Source organism: Leptopilina heterotoma, unplaced genomic scaffold (genome assembly GCF_015476425.1).
Source record: "Leptopilina heterotoma isolate Lh14 unplaced genomic scaffold, ASM1547642v1 Lhet_54, whole genome shotgun sequence".
Taxonomy (NCBI): Eukaryota; Metazoa; Arthropoda; class Insecta; order Hymenoptera; family Figitidae; genus Leptopilina; species Leptopilina heterotoma.
In genome coordinates, this window is record NW_025111118.1 from 6,357,699 (window position 1) to 6,377,329 (window position 19,631).

Consider the following 19,631-nt stretch of genomic DNA (forward strand, 5'->3'; position numbering starts at 1 on the left):
ATCTACTTCTTTATTTTTTTACTATTTTTTTAATTTAATAATATTATCTTTATTTTTCAAATAATTCAAAAATATTTTTATTAATCTAAAAAAATTATTAATATTATTATTCATTATTTCTTTGTTTATAAAAAAATTAGCATTTTGTAACAAACGTTTTAGGTAATTAACAAATGTAAATCCTGCAAAATATTATCCTTTTTTTAATATGAGAAACTTAATTGTTTGACAAATCGAAATTATGCAGCTATTTTTTCCTCTTTTCTAAAAAAAAATTAAAAAATTGTTGGGAAATTAAAATTATAAAGTAGAAAATATTTTGCACATTTTCTGCTTCTCAATTACAATTCATAAACAAAAGTACAAGTTTTAAGTAAAAAAAAATGTAATAAATCAAATTTAGTTTAAGAAATTTTAAATTTATTTTGGAAAAAATATTTACAAAATTTCTATTTGTTAAAAACGATTGTAAAATTATTCGAAAACATCAATAACTTCTTTTCTAAATAAATATTTAATCATTTTTGAAATTTAACAACTTATAAGAATATTTATTATAAAACGATTATAAAATTAAAATTATAAAGTTTACGATTATAAAGTTTATTATAAAGTTATCATTTTTTATAATAAATTAAAGATAACCGAGTGATAAGATCATTATTTTATATAATAGAAATATTTTTACTTTAATTTTGTCAAAATTATTTTCACCATTTTAATTCAATTATTATTTTCTAGAATTTTTAAATAAAATTCTTCTTTAAATCAATTATCTTTAATAATTTTTGAAAAAGTTCTTTGAGAATTTTCAAATCCATTTGTTTACAATTCAATTTTACGAAATTTTAATTATTCAGAAATTCTTCAATTAATTATGTATTAAAAAATAAACACTTTAAATAATTTCAGAAAAAAATTCAATTAAACTTTTTCAAAATAATTAATTCTACAGAATTGTTGGTTACAAGTATGCAAAATTAAGATTTTTAAAGAATTTAATTTGAAACCTTTTCAAAATTCAATTATTTCTTAAAATTCATACTATAATGCTTTTAATATTCAAATATTATTTAAATATTTAAATAATTTGAATAATAAATATTCAAATCGAAAATTGTAACTGAAATTCATTTTTAAATCAATTTTTATTAGAAAATTCTACGAGAATTCAATTATTTAAATAAAAAAAATAATTTATTGAATAATTAAATATTTCTTAAAAGTTGAATTATCATAAAAAATTTTATCAACAAATTTTTAAAGAATTGAATTCTTTTGACGAATTTTAATTTTTATAATAAAATTTTTAAGTATAATTACATTTTTCAAAGAATTCGATTAAAATTGTATTAAAAATAATTGAAATTCTGCGATGAGTTTTATTTATGAAAATAATTGAATTCTTAAAAAGAATTTTATTATTTATAAAAATAATTGAATCCCTGTAAAATTTTTTATTATTTATTGAAAATAATTAAATTATTGCGTTGAAATTTATTTTAAAAATTTGTAAATAATAGAATTCATATGAAATTGAGAAAAACTTTTGAAAATAATTGAAATTTTTCCAAAAATTTTATTAAAAATTTTTATAAAATTGAATTTTGCCAAGAATTTTATTAAAAATTTTTAAAATAATTGAGTAATCTTTAAAATTTCTAATAAAATTCATTGAAAATTGAAATTTAGCAGAAGAAGAAAGAAAATTAAGAAGGGAAAGTATTTTTCATCCGAAAATTCTTAAAAATAATTATTCAGTAGTAAGAAAAAAATTAATTAGTTGAAATATTTTTTCTGAAAAAAAATATATTTTGTTTTAAAAAATTATTATACAGTTATAAAAGAAGGAAATTCCATCAGTAAAAACATTTTTTCAGCCCAACTTAAAAATAATACTAAATAGAAAAAACAAGAAAATTAAGTAGTAAAAGTATTTATAGTCAGACAAATGTAAAACATTATTATTCAGTAGTAAAAGAAATAAAATTAAGTAGTAATAGTGTTTCTTAGCAAGACAGTTATTAAAAATTATTATTCCTTGATAAAAACAATAAAACTAAGTAGTAAAAGTATTATTAGTATGACAACTGTTAAGTATTATTTTTCCGTGGTTAAAACGAAAAAATTAAGTAGTTAAAATAATTTTTAGTCAGACAATAATTTGAAATTATTTTTCAGTAGTAAAAAAAAGTCAAGACACAAACGAAATTTAAGTAGTAGAACTATCTTTTTAGTCAGACTTGAAATTATTATGTTCAGTATTAAAAGAAAGAAAATTAAGTAGTAATAGTATTTTTAGTCAGCCAAGTGAAAAAAAAATTATTGTTTTGTAGTAAAAACTACTAATTAAAGTAGTAACGATATATTTTCAGTTCAACTTAAAATTATTTTTTAATAAAGTAAAACAAGTATATTAAGTACTAAAAGTATTTATAGTCAGACAATTGTAAAAAAACTGTAATTATGTAAAAAAAAAAAATTTAGTAGTAAAAATGTTACTAGTCAGACAACTGTTAAAAATTTGTTATTTAGTAGTCAAAATAAGAAAATTAAGTAGTTAAAATATTTTTTAGTCAGGCAATAATTTAAAATTGTTATTCAGTACTAGAAAAATTTAAAAAAAACAGAAATTTAAGTAGTAAAATTATCTTCTCAGACTTAAAATTATTATTTAGCAGCATGAAAAAGAAATTTAGGTAGTAAAAGTATTTATAGTCGGACAATGATAAAAAAATTATTATTAAGTTGTAAGAAAAAAATATTAAGTAGTTAAAATATCTCTTAGTCAGACAATATTAAAAAACTATTGTTCAGTAGTAAAAGATATAAAAGTAAGTAGTAAAAGATATTTAATTAAGTAGTAAAAATATTTATAGTCAGACAGTTGTTAAAACTTATTATTCATTAGTAAAAGAATGAAATTTAAGTAGTAAAAGTATTTACAGACAGACAGTTGTAATAAATTATAATTCAGTAGTAAGGAAAAAATATTAAGTTTTTAAATTATTTTTTTGTTAAACAATTTAAGAAAAGTTGTTGTTCAGTACTAAAAAGAAAGAAATTTAAGTAGTAAAAGTATTTATAATCAGACAATTGTAAAAAACTATTGTTCATTATTAAGAAAATAAATTTAAGTAGTAAAAGTATCATTTTAGTCAGACATTTATTTTAAAATTCAATTATTTTTTAATAATAGAATTACTGATATTAATCAGTAGTGAAGTTGATTTTTGATCAGACAATAAAATTTTCTTTACACTAAATTATAATCAGTTCCCACTAATTATTATTTCTATTCTTTTAATTCCCAACTAATTTTATTCATATTAATAAAAAAAAAAATTTATTCATACTCTCCTAATAAATTTTTAATAAAATACTTTCACCAATTTACGTAATTTTAGTATCAGTATAGTGGATGTCAGTTTCAGTCACTCAAAACTTTACGAAAGCTTATTAATTTAGTTTATCAGTGTTAAAACTTTGTTTCAGTTAGACACCTCTTCTTTACACCTCTATTTCAAATAAATTCGTATACCTATGTACATACAAAAATAAATTTTATTAGGAAAAAATTAAATTTTCAAATATTCATAATAAGGAAAAATATTTTCTTTTTCTTTTGTTTATTATATTAAAAATACAATTACATGGGTAATGCAATAATATAATAAATAATATATTACAATAATAAAATATGGTATAATATAATATTTCCGTCAAGTGAGTAAGTGACAGTTAACTTGTTTAATTTACATGATTTTTAAACAATTTCTCTATTTAATTTTTAATAAATTAATTCCATTTTTCTCCATTATTTCCCTACTTTTCCCTACGAAAAAATTTACTTGAATTCAATAAAAGTTCACTTGTCTATTGTTTAATAAATATTTACTTGAATCAAATAAATTTTATTTAAATCAAATAAATTTGAAACAATAATTTCAGTCTTTGAGATAAACACCATTCAATTGATGTAAATAAAAACTAATTTAAATAGTCGGAATTTATTTAATTTAAATAAAAATTAATTTAAGTAATCGGAATTTATTTAAATTTTAAATAGAAATTATTTGAAGTAATTAGAAGTTATTTGATGTAAATAAAAATTATTTGAAGTAATGAGAAGTTATTTGATGTAAATAAAAATTATTTGAAGTAATGAGAAGTTATTTGATGTAAATAAAAATTATTTGAAATAATTAGAATTCACTTGATTTAAATAGAAATAATTTGAAGTAATTAAAATTTATTTGATGTAAATAAAAATTATTCGATTTAAATAAAAACTATTTGAGTCAATTAGAATTTATTTGATTGAAATAAAAATTATTTGTTGTAATTAGAATTTATTTGATTAAAATAGAAATTATTCGATTTAAGTAAATATTTATTTAAGAATAAGCAAATAAACGGTTTACTTGAGTCAAATAAATTTCTTCTTTCAATGTACATTTTCTTCATTAAAATTATTATTGACAATTATTTCTTTCAGAACAAGAAAAAGGATAATTTGCCAAAGAGGGGAAAAAAAAATTGCAATTTAGAAGAGTGTCTTATCCAATTCGGTGTTGAGAGAGCGATTACGGTACATTCCTGCCCGACTTAATTCACTACTGAAGAAATTGTTGCGAGGATAATAATTTGCCGGCACTGTGTGGACAGTGGGTGCGTACCAACCATAATCCATGGATGTACATCGATAGCACGGATGTGGGAGAGAATTATCGCTTTGTCGATACCCTTGAAACACTTCTGCAAAAGACGTATTCGAAGAAATAATAATTCAGTAATTTCTTTTTTTTTTATTCTTTCACCGTTTCACTGAATGCCTAATAAAAATACTATTAATTTAATTAACTTTTCATCTAATTAGTTTAATAATTGGGCAAAATAAATAAGTTGATCAACAATTATTTTTGTTATTTCATAATTAGCTGGTTTACTTAACAGTTAGTAAGGATAATTAACAATTAGCTAATTTACTTTAAAATTAGTCGAGTTAATTAACAAATAGTTGTGGCAACGATAAATAATTTAATTAACTCAACAAGTGGCAAGCTTACTAAACAATTAATAACAATAATTAACAATTAGCTAATTTACTTAATATTCAGGTGAGTTAATAATTAATAATTAGTTAATTAACTTAACAATTGCTAAAAGTAATTAACAATTAACTAATTTACTCAACAATTCGTCAAATTAGTTTACAATTATCTGTGTTAACAATTAAAAATTAGTTAATTTACTTAACAATTGGTAAAGATAATTAACAATTAGCTGTGATAATAATTAATAATTAGTTAATTTACTTAACAATTGTCAAGATTATTTAACAATTTCTTAAGTTAGTTAATTTAATTTACAATTATCTAAATAAAAAATTAACAATAAGCAATTACTTAATTTACTTAACAATTGTCAAGATTATTTAACAATTTCTTAAGTTAGTTAATTTAATTTACAATTAGCTAAATAAAAAATTAACAATAAGCAAATTTACTTAATAATTAACATTTAGCTAAGTTTATTAATAATTATCTGTGTTAACAATTAATAATTTAATTAACTTAACAATTGGCTTGTTAATTTTCTTAACAATTGGCAATTTAACTAAACATTTAATAAAGATAATTAACAATTAGCTAGATTACTTAATAATCAGGTAAGTTAACAATTACTAATTAGTTAATTAATTAATAATTAACTAATATACTTAACAATTCGTCAACTTAGTTGACAATTAGCTGTGATAATAATTTATAATTAGTTAATTTACTTAACAATTGGCAAGATTATTTAACAATTTCTTAAGTTAGTTAATTTAATTAACAATTAGCTATATATAAAAAATTAACAATAAGCAAATTTACTTAACAATTAACATTTAGCTAAGTTTATTAACAATTAGCTGTGTTAACAATTAATAATTTAATTAACTTAATAATTGATTTGTTAACTAACTTAACAATTAACTTGTCAATTAACTTAAAAATTGGAAACTTTACTAATCAATTAATAAAGATAATTAACAATCAGCTAATTTACTGAACAATTAGTTAAGTTAATAAATAATTAGCTGTGGTAACAACTAATAATTAGTTAATTAACTTAAAAATTGGCTAATTTATTTAACAATTAGCTAGATATCATAAAAAATTGATAAAAATAATAAACAGTTAACTAATGTATTTAACAATTACTGTGTTAACAATTAATAATTAGTTAATCTAGTTAACAATAGGCCAGTTTACTTAACAATTAGCTAATTTACTTAATAATCAGCTGAGTTGACGATTAATAATTAGTTACTTTATTTAACAATTGGTGAAGATAATTAACAAATAGCTGTGTTAAAAATTAATAATTTAATTAACTTAACAATTAGCTTGTTAATTTACTTAACAATTGGCAACTTTACTAAACATTTAATAAAGATAATTAACAATTAGCTAATTTACTTAATAATCAGGTGAGTTAACAATTAATAATTAGTCAATTTACTTAACAATTTTTTAAGTTATTTAATTCAATTAACAATTAACTAAATAGAAAATTAACATTAAGCAAATTTACTTAACATTTAACATTTAGCTAAATTTAATTTCTGAACAATTGGCAATACTATTTAATAATTTTTTAAGTTAGTTAATTTAATTAACAATTAGCTAAATAAAAAATTAACAATAATTTGTTAATTAACTTAAAAATTGGCTAATTTATTTAACAATTAGCTAGATAACATAAAAATTAGTAAAGATAATTAACAGTTAACTAATTTATTTAACAATTAACTGTGTGAAAAATTAATAATTAGTTAATTTAGTTAACAATTGGACAGTTTAATTAACAATTGAATAGTTTACTTAACAATTAGTTAAGTTAATTAAAAATTAGCTGAGTTTACAATTAATAATCTGCTAATTTATCTAAAAATTAGCAAGTTTATTTAACAATTAGTCAATGACCTAAGTTAATTAACAAATAGCTGTGCTAATTAACAAACGGTTCTATTATTTAACAATTAGTTAAGTTAATTTAAAAAAAATTTAAGTTACTTTAACAATTATTAGTTAACTAATAATAAATAAACCCATTTTCATTATTGTTCAATAATAATTATTATCAAACAAGAATAATATTATTGACTAATGAGTAATTACAATAATAATTTAATATTAAAAACCAAATAATAAAATTTTTAAAAAATTTATTAAAAATAGGTCTTGTTTTGAATTTCGAACAATAAAGGGAAAATTTAATAATTGTAGTAACAAAAATAAAAAATAGAATTTGCATTTTGGATGAAAATGTAAATTCGAAATTGCCAAATAAACAAAAGAATTCAATATGACAAAAGTCACAAATGTGAAATTAGTAAATAAATAATTTTACAAACACAATATGAAAATTTAACAAATGCGCAAAACGTTATATTTGCAATATTTGCATACTCTTCGTGGTATCGTACTTTATTTTCATTGTTAAAATAAATAACATTTAACAAACAATAGAAAATAAATTGTATAAATTAACCCAACGAATGGTATTAAAATTTAAAAAAAGACAATTTTATCGAGAAAGAAAAAGAAATAGAGAAGAAAAAAAGACCAAAATGATAAAATTTTATTACATTAAATAGTGATTAAAATATTTATATTATAAACAATGATGTAACTGTTTTTCTTTGAATTTGTACAAAAAAATGTATAATTGACAAATAAGAAGGAACAAAAAAGAAAACTGCAAAATTCAAACTTTTATTTCTACTTGCGGTTTTTAAAGCTTATTTTTTATTAGTTCATTTTTATTTTCCCGTATTTTTACGCTCCAAAAAATCCCCTTCAACTTTGAAACGTTGATTACTTCTTGTTTCTAGAAAATTTTTTCTCGAAATTATTATATCCGTGGAATAATATTTCGATGTAAATGTAAAATATTTTTTTTCAAATATTTTTTATAAATTTCTTTTATAAAATTTTTTGTTACAATTATAAATTGTTAAAATAATATTTAACAAATTTAAAAATATTTCTAAAACACAAATATTTTTTTATTTTTATTTTAATTGTAAAAGGTTTTTTTTAATGGTTTTAAATAACAATTTTATTCGACAGAAATAAATATTTTATGCAAAACAAATAACATTTTTATTTCAAGCAAATTAAATTTATTTGAAACAAATAAAAAGTCCAATTGGCTCTGAATCAATTAATATCTTTTTTCTGGTTGAATTATATTTTTATTTAAAAATGTAACAAATTTATATGAATTAAATAATGAATAAAATTATTAATTATTAAATAATAAATAAAATTATTAATTATTAAATAATTAATAGGTAAAAATTATAAAAATATTTCTCAATTATTTTTGCATTTAAAACATTTTATGTTACAAAGAGAAAAAAAACTTCCATTCATTAAAATGTGAAAATCTCGAGAGAAAAAAGTAAAATTGAATATTTGATCGTAATCAACGCTCATCCATTAAACGAGATTCTTAACATGAGAGGAGAAGGGTCGATTATCTGCACCGATTGGGAGGCTTCCAGGAAAGTATTGATTTCTTTTTTTATTCTAATACATATAAAAAAAATATTTATAAAGATTTGAAAAAAAATAATTATTATTATTGACGAATTTTAAGTGTTTTAAAAAAATATCTATTAAAATTACAATTATTTTCTTTTTTTTCTATAAACTAATATTTTAATGATATTTTCTAATTAATATTCCATTTGGAATAAATTTATGACACCAGGAAATGAATATAGTCACGTTCGTATGACGTAATTTACGCTGTAACTGATATGGAATTATTGATTCAATTTGAAAACGATGTTACATAATGATAATTATTTTAATTTTACAAATGAACCAGTAAATTATTATTTTATACACGAGACAACTTTTAATGTTTCATATTAATTAGCTGTATATTAATGAATATTAACAAGAAATAGTCAACTTGTGAAGTATATTAATTGTTAATTTATCAATGATTTATATTTGCATAATAATTCTTCTAAAAATTCACTTTTACGATAAATTTTGAAAAAAATATTTGTAAATTAGGAAAATTTTTTAATTAAATTGTTTTGCTTGTAATACAAGATTTCTCGATTTTTTATTTATAATTATTATTCAGTTAACTTTTATTTATTATTATTTGTAATAAATAAAAATAATAAATTTCCATTAGTTAGTAAAAACAAAAAATATTAATTAAAAATAATGAAAATAGAAATAGAAAATGAAATTAATAATTATTAAAAAAAATAAATATTAATAAATATTAAATATAAATATTAATATTTTTATTAAAAAATAAAATTAATAATTATTAATTTTATTTTTTATTTCTATTTTCATTATTTTTAATTAATATTTTTTCTTTTTACTCTATGACGTTTCTTTATACAGTTTTCGACAGAGTCTTATTATTGATTTACACGTGTTCTTTTGTTAAAGAATAAGATTTTCCTCTTCTTTTATTTTTGTCGATGTCAAACTGTTGGCATCGTGCCGTATAATTTCCACTGCATTCTTCTCAAAACGTATATTTTATACAATTGGAAATTGTTTACGTCACAAATATTGATTTTCACCTTCCCTTCGTTTTTTTCTTTTTGCGTATCAATCAAATTACAGCCAGAAAAAAAACGCACTATTTATCGAGAAATTTTAGGTCAAACGTCAAATATTTTGTTGTTCTTGTTTACGAAATAGAGAAAAATTTATTAATGAATTAACCATCGATTTTATTATTTATAAACAAATTTCAAAAATAATTCATAGAATTTTATATAATATTTATTTAAATATATTTATTTCTAAATTATTTTCAAAGAAATTATTTTATTTTTTACTATCATTTATCAAATTTATCAATTATCATTTGACATTTATTGTGTTAATAATAAATAACAATAATAGAAATTGATCTCACAAATTTGTCATCAACTTTTTTTTAAATAAATTAGAAATTACGTAACTGCATATTAAAATTTTTTAAATTGGAAATAAATAAAGATAAATAAAAATAAAAAAGGGAGAAATAAAAATAAATAAAGAAATAAAAAAAGATTAATAAAAATAAATAAAAATAAATAACAATAAATAAAGAAAGATAAATAAAAATAAATAAATAAATAAAAATAAATTAAAAAATTTTCCACACAATTCCCACAATTTATTTTCAATCGATTCGGTGAATATGGAGCAATTTCTAATAAATTCTCCTTTTTATTGTGATTGTTATATTCCATTGTGATTGTTACATAAATTTTTTATTACAACAAATTTCATTCGATTGTCGAAAAAAAAGAAAAAGAACTGTATTATCACATCTATCTGATTCCATAAAGATTTTTATGGAACTGAAAATAAAGGAGCTATATAAGTGAACAAAATAAAAAGAAAATAATAAAAGAAAATCCCTACTACATAGGAGTAGAAAGAATATTTTCAATATTTATCGGTTCCCTCTCATTTCCCAGGAAAATGGTGTCAGACCAGATTTGCTGATTCTATAGAGATAAAATAAAAAGGACTTCAATATTCACGTCTCAAAGCTTTTATCGTCTTTCTTGCATTTTACCAGCGCGTGTTACACTCGCATAAGACCGATGATAGAGCGAAGTGTACAAATTCATTTTTAATCGAATTCGAGTGAAAACATTCAAAAAAAAAAAAAAAAAAATGTCTTTTCAAAAGGAAAAGGACAAATAAATGTCATTAAAAAATTCTCCTTGAGATTAATCGAGTTCTCAATGTTCATTTATTTGATTATTTGATTTATTATTTTATTATTTTCATTCTTTATTATAATAATAATTATTATTATATTTTTTATTAATATATACACTGAAAATTTTATTTCATTCAAATAACTGATTTTAGGGTAAAATTAGCGATTTTAAAAATAATAGAATTCAAAAATTTTTAATTCAAATTTTTGTTGAAAACACTAAAAAAATCCAAATTTGGAAAAATAAAAAAAAATTGCAGAAATTCAATTATTTTCAAGAGTGATAAAATTCTTCTCATAAAATTCAATTATCTTTCAAATTTAAAAAAAAATTCTCGTCAAAATCCCAATTATCTTTATGAATAACAAAATTCTTCCCCAAAGTTGAATTATTTTCAAAACAATTTCAAATTCCCAAAAATAGTACTCAAACATTTAATTAGTTTCATAAATAATAAAAATTTCTCAGGAATTCAATTATTTACAAATTTTTTAATAAATTCCTTGGTAATAATTCAATTATTTTTATAAACAATAAAATTTTTTCAATTATTTTCATAAAAAATAATTAAAAATTGTAGTTCAAATATTCTTTTATTATAAATCATGAAAAAATACCTGCATTCTTTCGATCTGTCAAATAATATTTTTTAAAGAAAAAAAAACAAAAGCATACACCATTTCAATTCAATTATTATTTTCTACAATTTTGAAATAAAATTCTTTTTTTAAATCAATTATTTTTAATAATTTTTTAAAAAGTTCTATGAAAATTTTCAATTCTATTTGTTTACAATTTAATTTTACCAAAAATGTCGATTATTCGGAAATTTTTCAAATAAACATATAATTAGAAAATAAAAACTAAAAATAATTTTAGAAAATTTCATTTAAGCTTTTTGAAAAAAATTAATTCCATAGAATTTTTAATTAAAAATATGAAAAATTTAGATTTTCAAAGATTTTAATTTAAAACCTTTACAAAATTCAATTATTTCTAAAAAAAATTTAAATTATTAGTAAATTCTTCAAAACTCAATTATTATCTAAAACTTTTACTAAAATTAATTTTTAAATCAATTTTTATTAAAAGATTCTATGAGAATTCAATTATTTAAATACGAAAATAATTTATTGAACAATTGAATGTTTCTTAAAATTGAATTCTCATAAAGAATTTTATGAACAAATTTGTAAATAATTGAATTCTTTCAACGAATTTTAATAAATTTTTTAAGAATAATTACATTTTTCGAGAAATTCGATGAACATTGTATTCAAAATAATAATTGAAATCCTATAATGAGTTTTATTATTTATGAAAATAATTGAATTATTAGAAAGAACTTTTAAAAAAATGTTTCAAACAATTGACTTTTTTCGACAAAATTTATGCAAATTCTATTTTTTAATAATTGAATTTCTGTTGAATTTTCATTAGTTTAGAAAATAATTTAATATTCTTGTAGAGTTTTTTCAAAATTGTCTTTAAATTGAATTATAATTGAATTCTTTTGGGAAATTTTACTAAAATAATAGATATACAAATTATTGAATTAAGAAACATTTTTGATAATTCATTTTTCAATTCATTCTGCAATGAATTTTACTAAAATTTTTTGAGAATAATTAAATTTTATTATTTTCGAAAATAATTGAATTCTTGCGATGAATATTGTCATTTATGAAAATAATTGACTTCCTCCAAATGCTTTTATTATTTATGAAAATAATGAAATCCCTGAAAGGAATTTTAAAATTTATGAAAATAATTGAGCGAAAAATTTAATGCCAAATTGAAAAACATTTGAAATTTCCGAAAAAATATATGCAAATTCTACTTCAAATAATTGAATTCATGTGAAATTTTTATTTTTTTGGAAAATAATTGAATTTTCGTGTAGAATTTTATCAAAAATTTTGTTTGATAATTAAATTCTTTTGGGGAATTTTATTAAAATAATAGAATATTGAAAATTATTAAAATGAAGAAAATTTTTGAAATTAATAGAAATTTTGTCATGAATTTTATTAACATTTGGGAAAATAATTGATTTTCATTGCTTTTGAAAATAATTGAATTATTGTGATGAATATTGTTATTTATGGAAATAATTGAATTTTGCAAATTAATTTTATTAAAATTCCTAAAATTAATTGAATTTTGTTGAAGAATTTTTGTTATTCATTTAAATAAAGATATTTAAAATGTTGACGGAATTTTTTTTTTAGATTTTTTGAAAAATAATTAAACTTCTGCATTGAATTTTATTAATTTTAAAAAATAATTGAATTCTTCTGATGAATATTGTTATTTATGAAAATAATTGATGTTTGCAAATGAATTTTATTAAAATTCCTGAATATAATTGGATTTCAGGGAAGAGTTTTGATATTTATTTAAAAATAATTGAAATGTTGACGAAAATTTAAAAAAAAAATTTGAAAATAATTGAATTTCTAGAATTTTGAGATTTATTAAGACAGTTGAATTCTTTTAAAGAATTGCGTTGATAATTAAAAACATTGAAACTAATTTCAAGAATTAAAATTATTTAATGAAGTATTTTTTTGAAAATTTTTTTTTTCAAAAAAATACTTCATTAAATAATAATTTATAAGTAAATAACTTTATGTCAATTCTTTAATAGAATTAAGTTATTTAAAATAATTTTTTGACAGAAATAGAAAAAATTGAAGGTTCTTTAGAATTCATGGTATAATTTCATAGTTTATGAGTTAAAAAACACAGAAATTCATAATTTACTTATAAATTCTAAACATTTAATTTTTTCCAGTACTTTTAATAAAAAATCCCTGACTTTTCCCTGACCTGTGACAATCCTCTTGTCAATAAAATCATACAATTTTGTATATATTCAACTGGTAAATTGAAATATAGGGAAAAAAATAAAAAACCGCCAATTGCCTCTATTTGAAAATTAACAAAGAAAAAAAAAAGGTTTGTGCAAAAAGAAAAAGAAAAAAAAATAGCTCGTATTGCCTGTAAAATATATTCACAAATTCATAACTATATTAGAGATTTTATCGCCATCATTTAGTGGGAATTAAATCACCGTGACATGTTTCGAAATGAGGAAAATTGTGTTTAAATTGAGAAAATCGTGCGTGTGATTGAGAAAATACACATGCACATTTACAGAAATACATAAAATTGTAAATTGGTGAATATGTTATTTATAAATGTGAATATAATACCGCAAACGTGAAAATTAACGTTTATATAGGACTCGTGTATGTACATACGGTGCATGTTTGTGTACACTATGTATATTCTAACTGGCGCCACATTTATGCAATTACATCGTAAATGTAGCAAATAGATTGGTGGTAACTTGCCAATTGTAATTACCCACTCACATCGGCCTATGTCTACATCAGTCTTATATTTATCGTTCACTCGCTTATTCGTGTCTGACCAAACGCGTTAACGCCTCACTGCATATACTTCAGCCTTTTAGCTGCCCAACATAGTATGCAAATGCCTCTTCCCGTCGTTCACATATTTTTAGAATTTTTATCTCAACATTTATCACACATTTATGTTGATATTTATTTATATATATGGGCAATTCCACGTGAGATTTAAGTCGACCTCTTAAAATCGGCCAAAAATATTTTTTTTCTATTCTATATCGAAAAAAAAACAGATACGTATTTTTTTATTTATGTTTAATTGTCCAAATTTTCGAGTTATGAATTTTCGAAAATTTGGACTTTTAATTGTAGACCTATATTCAGTAGCTTATAAGTCCGAAAATATTGAGTTTAGGAAAAAGTTGTCAAAGAATGAAAGTTTTAGTTTTCTTTCGACTTTTAAGAAATGTAAACAAAAAATTTTTTTTTAATTTTTTATTGAAAATATTATTTATCGTATATTCACTCGAATAATGTGAGAGAAAACGGAGAATTGAAATCCCCACCCCGTTTGAAAAATACTGTAAAAATTTAATTTAATTTTTTTAACACCCTTTTCTTGGAAAAAAGACAAAAAATTATTATAAAATTATTTTTTAAAAAATTTTTTTAATTAAGTGAATTATTATTTTTAAAAACTCTTTCCTTCAAAGAACCCCCCCCCCCCACCCGCTCCAAACATAATTTACTGAATTAACCCCCTTCCCCAGGAAAAAAAGAAAAAACAATATTCACAAAATAAAAAAGTAATAATTTTTGTTCTAGTTTTTTAATTAAGTTAATTATTATTTTTTTTTAAAATAATATTCTTCCTTTATATATTTTATAAATAATTCTTTCCTTTATAGAAAAAACCCCCCCTGCCCTAAACATAATTTACTAAATTAACCCCTTTCCCCCGAAAAAAATAAAAAACAATATTCATAATATAAAAAAATATAATTTTTGTTCTAGTTTTTTAATTAAGTCAAATATTATTTTTTTTAAAAACTCTTTCCTTTAAAGAAAGCCCCCCCCCTGCCCTAAACATAATTTACAGAATTTAACCCCCTTCCCCTGGAAAAAAATGAAAGACAATATTCACAAAATAAAAAAATATAATTTTTGTTCTATTTTTTTAATTAAGTGACTTATTATTTTTTTTAAAACTCTTTCCTTTAAAGAAAAAATCCCCCCTGCCCTAAACATAATTTACTGAACTAACCCCCTTCCCCCGGAAAAAAAGAAAAATCAATATTCAAAAAATAAAAAAATATAATTATTGTTCTATTTTTTTAATTAAGTCAATTACTTTTTTTTAACGAAAACATCAATAACTTCATTTTTTAATAAATATTTAATTGTTATCATTTTTTCATGCGAATTAAGATTTTCAAAAAATTTTAAAATTTAAATTCAAATCTTTATAAAAATTCAACAACTTTTAAGAATATTATTATAAAACATGAAGATACCGATCACTTCGAGTCGAAGACTCGGAGTTATTGATATCTTCATGTTTTGTAATAATTTAAATTTCCACAAAATTTAAAAAAAATAAATAAATAAATAAATTATTTACAAAAATTTTAATAAAATTCTTCCCAAGAATTCGATTATTTTTACAAGTAATAAAATTTTTCACATGAATTCAATTATTTAAAAAAACTGTAATAAAATCCTTCCCAAGAATTCAATTATTTTTACAAGTAATAAAATTTTTCACATGAATTCAATTATTTAAAAAACTGTAATAAAATTCGTTCTGAGAATTCAATTATTTTCATAAATAATAAAATTTTTCATAGGATTTCAATTATTTTTAAAACAATTTTAAATAAATTCCCCAACAAATGTAATTATTGTCAAAAATTTTTTGCAAGAATTCAATCACATTTCACAAATAATGAAATTCTTCGCTGAAATTCAAATATTTTCAAAATCTACAATTTTAAAAAAATTTCTTAAATGAATTCAATTTAAAAAAAAATTTAATAAAACGCATTGCAAGAATTCAGTTATTTTCATAAATAATACAATTCTTGCAGAATTTTCTTTATTTACAAAAATTTTGATAAAATCGTTCCCAAGAATTTAATTCTTTTTACAAGTAATAAAATTTTTCACATGAATTAAATTATTTAAAAAAATGTAATAAAATTCGTTCTGAGAATTCAATTATTTTTATAAATAATAAAATTTTTCATAGGATTTCAATTATTTTTAATGCAATTTTAAAAAAAATCCACGAAAAATGTAATTATTTTCTAAAATTTTTTGCAAGATTTTAATTACATTTCACAAATTTCGAAATTTCACAAATTTTTTAAACGAATTCAATTAAAAAAAAATGTATTAAAACGCATTGCAAGAATTCAATTATTTTCATAAATAATACAATTTTTTACAGAATTTCAAGTATTTAAAAAAAATTTAATAAAATTCGTTGCAAGAATTCAACTATTTTTATAAATAAATAAAATTCTTCACAGGACTTCAATTATTTGAAACAAATGTAATAAAAATTCTTTACAAGAATTCAATTATTTTCCTAAATAATGAAATTCTTCACAGGATTTCAATTATTTTTAATAAAATTTTAAGTAAAATCTTCGAAAAATGTTATAATTTTCAAACATATTCAAAAATCAATTATTTTTTAAAATTCATGCTATAATCCTTTTGATATTCAATTATTATGTAAAATTTTAACTGAAATTCATTTTTAAATCAATTTTTATTAGAAAATTTTACGAGAATTAAATTTTTTAAATACAGAAATAAATAATTTATTGAATACATGAGTGTTTTGCAAAGTTGAATCCTCATAAAGAATGTTATCAACAAATTTTTAAATAATTGAATTTTTTCAACGAATTTTAATAAAATTTTCAAGAATAATTACATTTTTCGAGGAATTTGATTAAAATTGTATTAAAAAGAATTGAAATTTAATTATGAGTTTTTATATTCATGAAAATAATATAAAAATAATTGAATCTCGGTAAAAAATTTTATTATTCATGAAAATAATTTAATGTTTAGGTACATTAAATTTTATCAACACTTTTTTTAAATAATTGAAATGTTTTGCAAAATCCTATTGTAAAATTTAGAATAGTTCCTTTTTTTAAAAATTTTTCTTTTAGTTAATTGCTAATTTAATTGTTAATTTGCCTATAAATTTGATCCTAAAGAAAAAATAGTCATACATTTTACAAAATTATTAAATTCTTAGATTCCCCCTCCCCCCTCTTCCCTGAAAAAAATATTCACACAATTTTCAAAATTATAAAATTTAATTTCATTTTAACTTTCATGAAATTAGTAATTTAATTAGTAATTCAATTAATTATCTCTTAAAAAGTTAATTAAATTAATAAATATGATTAATTACAAATAGTTTTGTAATATTCTAAACAGAACATATTTTTTATAATAATTGGTAAATAAATAAAAAAATTGTAAAATATTTCTTATAGAAAAAGGGGAAAAAATAGGAAAGAAAAAAAAGGAACAGAAGAAAAAATAATGGTAATAAGATTAAAAATTTATTATTATAAACAAAATGAAAAATGTAAAGTCGAGAAAGAAAAATCAGTAACAGTAATTAAATTTTCCACAATAATTGAAAAGAAATAATAAACAAATAAAAAGAAAAAAATTGAAAATTTGTAAAATAATTAATATAGAAAAAAAGAAATGTGAGAAAAAAATGAAAAATGAGAAAAAAAATAAAAAAAAAAGAAAAGAAAGAAATTACAGTAATAAGATTATAAAACAATTATTATAAAAAATAGAAAAGGAAAAGAAGAAAGAAACAAACAAAAAAGACAAAAAGTAAAGACAAGAAAGAAAATCGGCTATAATAATTAAATGCTACTTAAAGAAAAACAAATTTTCTCCTTTTCTCTTACATACTTGGATATAGGAATCTCAGAGGCAGACCGGAAGTTCGATAAATGTCACTTGTACAAGGACCAGGTGGCAATGTTTTCTCAATTAACTCGGAATTATCTCCCTCCCCAACATGAGAACATGTGTAATTTTCCATTATTTCTTACTTTTCTTTTTTTTTTTTTTTTTTGAAAAATTTTTTTGTGAAAAAGAGAAAAAATCAATATGTGCAAGTGTGTCGCGAAAAAAAAATATAAAAAAAATAATACTTTGCCCTTAAAACACAAAGAGAAAAATGGAAAAGCCGATATAGAGAGAAGGCCAAACGTATTCTGGTTACTATGGTAACGTTACCATATATACCTGATAAATGTCAAAAGGATAAAAGCAAGTTGTTTGAATTTGACAAACTAACACTGTTTCGAAAAAAGAAGAAAAAAGAATTACTTTCCAGATTCGTACTTTCTGTTGACATTAAATATCACATTTTTCAGTTTTTGTTAACAAAATAGAAATTTTTTTTCCCTTCGAATTTATTTTGAAAAAATATATCTATAAATTTTTTTAAGGATAAAAAATCTAATTATTCTTGAAAACGAAAAATATTTTTCTTCTATTTAACGAAAGTTAAAAATTAGTCAAAAGTGTTTAATCATATTTACTTATTTAATTAGTTTCTTAATTATTTGTTTATTTCTCTAATTAGTTTCTTAATTAATTGTTTATTTATTTACTTATTTAATTGCTTGTTTATTTTTTTGCCCTTTTTCTGTTTGTAAAATAAGGTTGCAAAAAAATTATTTATTTACTTGTTTATTTTTTAATTTGCTTTTATTTTTTTTTTATTTGCAAATTTGTTCATTAAATTATTTAATATTTAATTTCTTATTTATTTATTCACTTTACTAATTACTAATTGGAGAAAATGATTAAATTATTATTAATTGAAATTGAATTTTATGCAAATTTATTTATTATAGTTATGAAAATCAGAAATACATCGACCGCAAAATTTTACGACTGTGGAAAAGAAATTTACGCAAAAGATAAAAAAAGAACAATGGAAAGAGATAATTTATCACCTCACTTGTGGTTTCAGTGCTGAAATGTTTCTACAATATTTGTACCACAATTTGGCCTTAACTAAATAATATTTTGCATTTTTTGTTTTTACTGCTACAAATGTTTTACAAATCAAAAAAAAAAAAAAAAAAAAAAAAAAAATTGAAGATGAATAATAAAAAGTACAAGGGAGGCAAACGAAAATGGTAAAATAATTCCTGAGGAAAATAAAATTATAAATTGTAAAATAAATATTATAGAAAAATGGGAAGAAAAAAAAGAAAAGAAAGACAAGAAGAAAAGAAGAAAAAAAGGGAAAAAGAAAGAAAAAAGAAAAAGGAAAAAAAGAAACGGAGAGAAAAAAAGAAAAAGGAAAAAAGAAACGGAGAGAAAAAAAGAAAAAGGAAAAAAAAATTGAAATAAGAGGAAAGATAGGAAAACTTAATTACCAAAAAAAGTTATTCAGAAAAAAGTTGAAGATAATAGACATTAAAAAG

The 19,631-nt window shown here is 19.6% G+C and overlaps 1 protein-coding gene across 1 annotated transcript; it reads right to left on the minus strand.

The window, feature by feature from the left end:
• Positions 1 to 4,532: 4,532 nt before the first annotated feature.
• On the minus strand, positions 4,533 to 18,298 carry LOC122508483 (UPF0691 protein C9orf116). Its single transcript, XM_043621863.1, has 2 exons — positions 18,097 to 18,298; positions 4,533 to 4,758 (listed from the first exon to the last, which is right to left on the minus strand). The coding sequence occupies exons 1-2, from the start codon at positions 18,227 to 18,229 to the stop codon at positions 4,547 to 4,549; spliced, it is 345 nt and encodes a 114-aa protein (XP_043477798.1). The 5' UTR covers positions 18,230 to 18,298; the 3' UTR covers positions 4,533 to 4,546.
• Between the last annotated feature and the right edge of the window lie 1,333 nt (positions 18,299 to 19,631).

What these genes read in the sequence shown, in the direction of transcription:
- LOC122508483 (XM_043621863.1), bottom strand. Translation starts at nt 18,229, where the DNA reads ATGGAAAATTACACATGTTCTCATGTTGGGGAGGGAGATAATTCCGAG. An exon ending in TCTGAGATTCCTATATCCAA is followed by an intron (nt 4,759 to 18,096) that starts GTATGTAAGAGA and finishes CGTCTTTTGCAG; the next exon opens with AAGTGTTTCAAGGGTATCGA.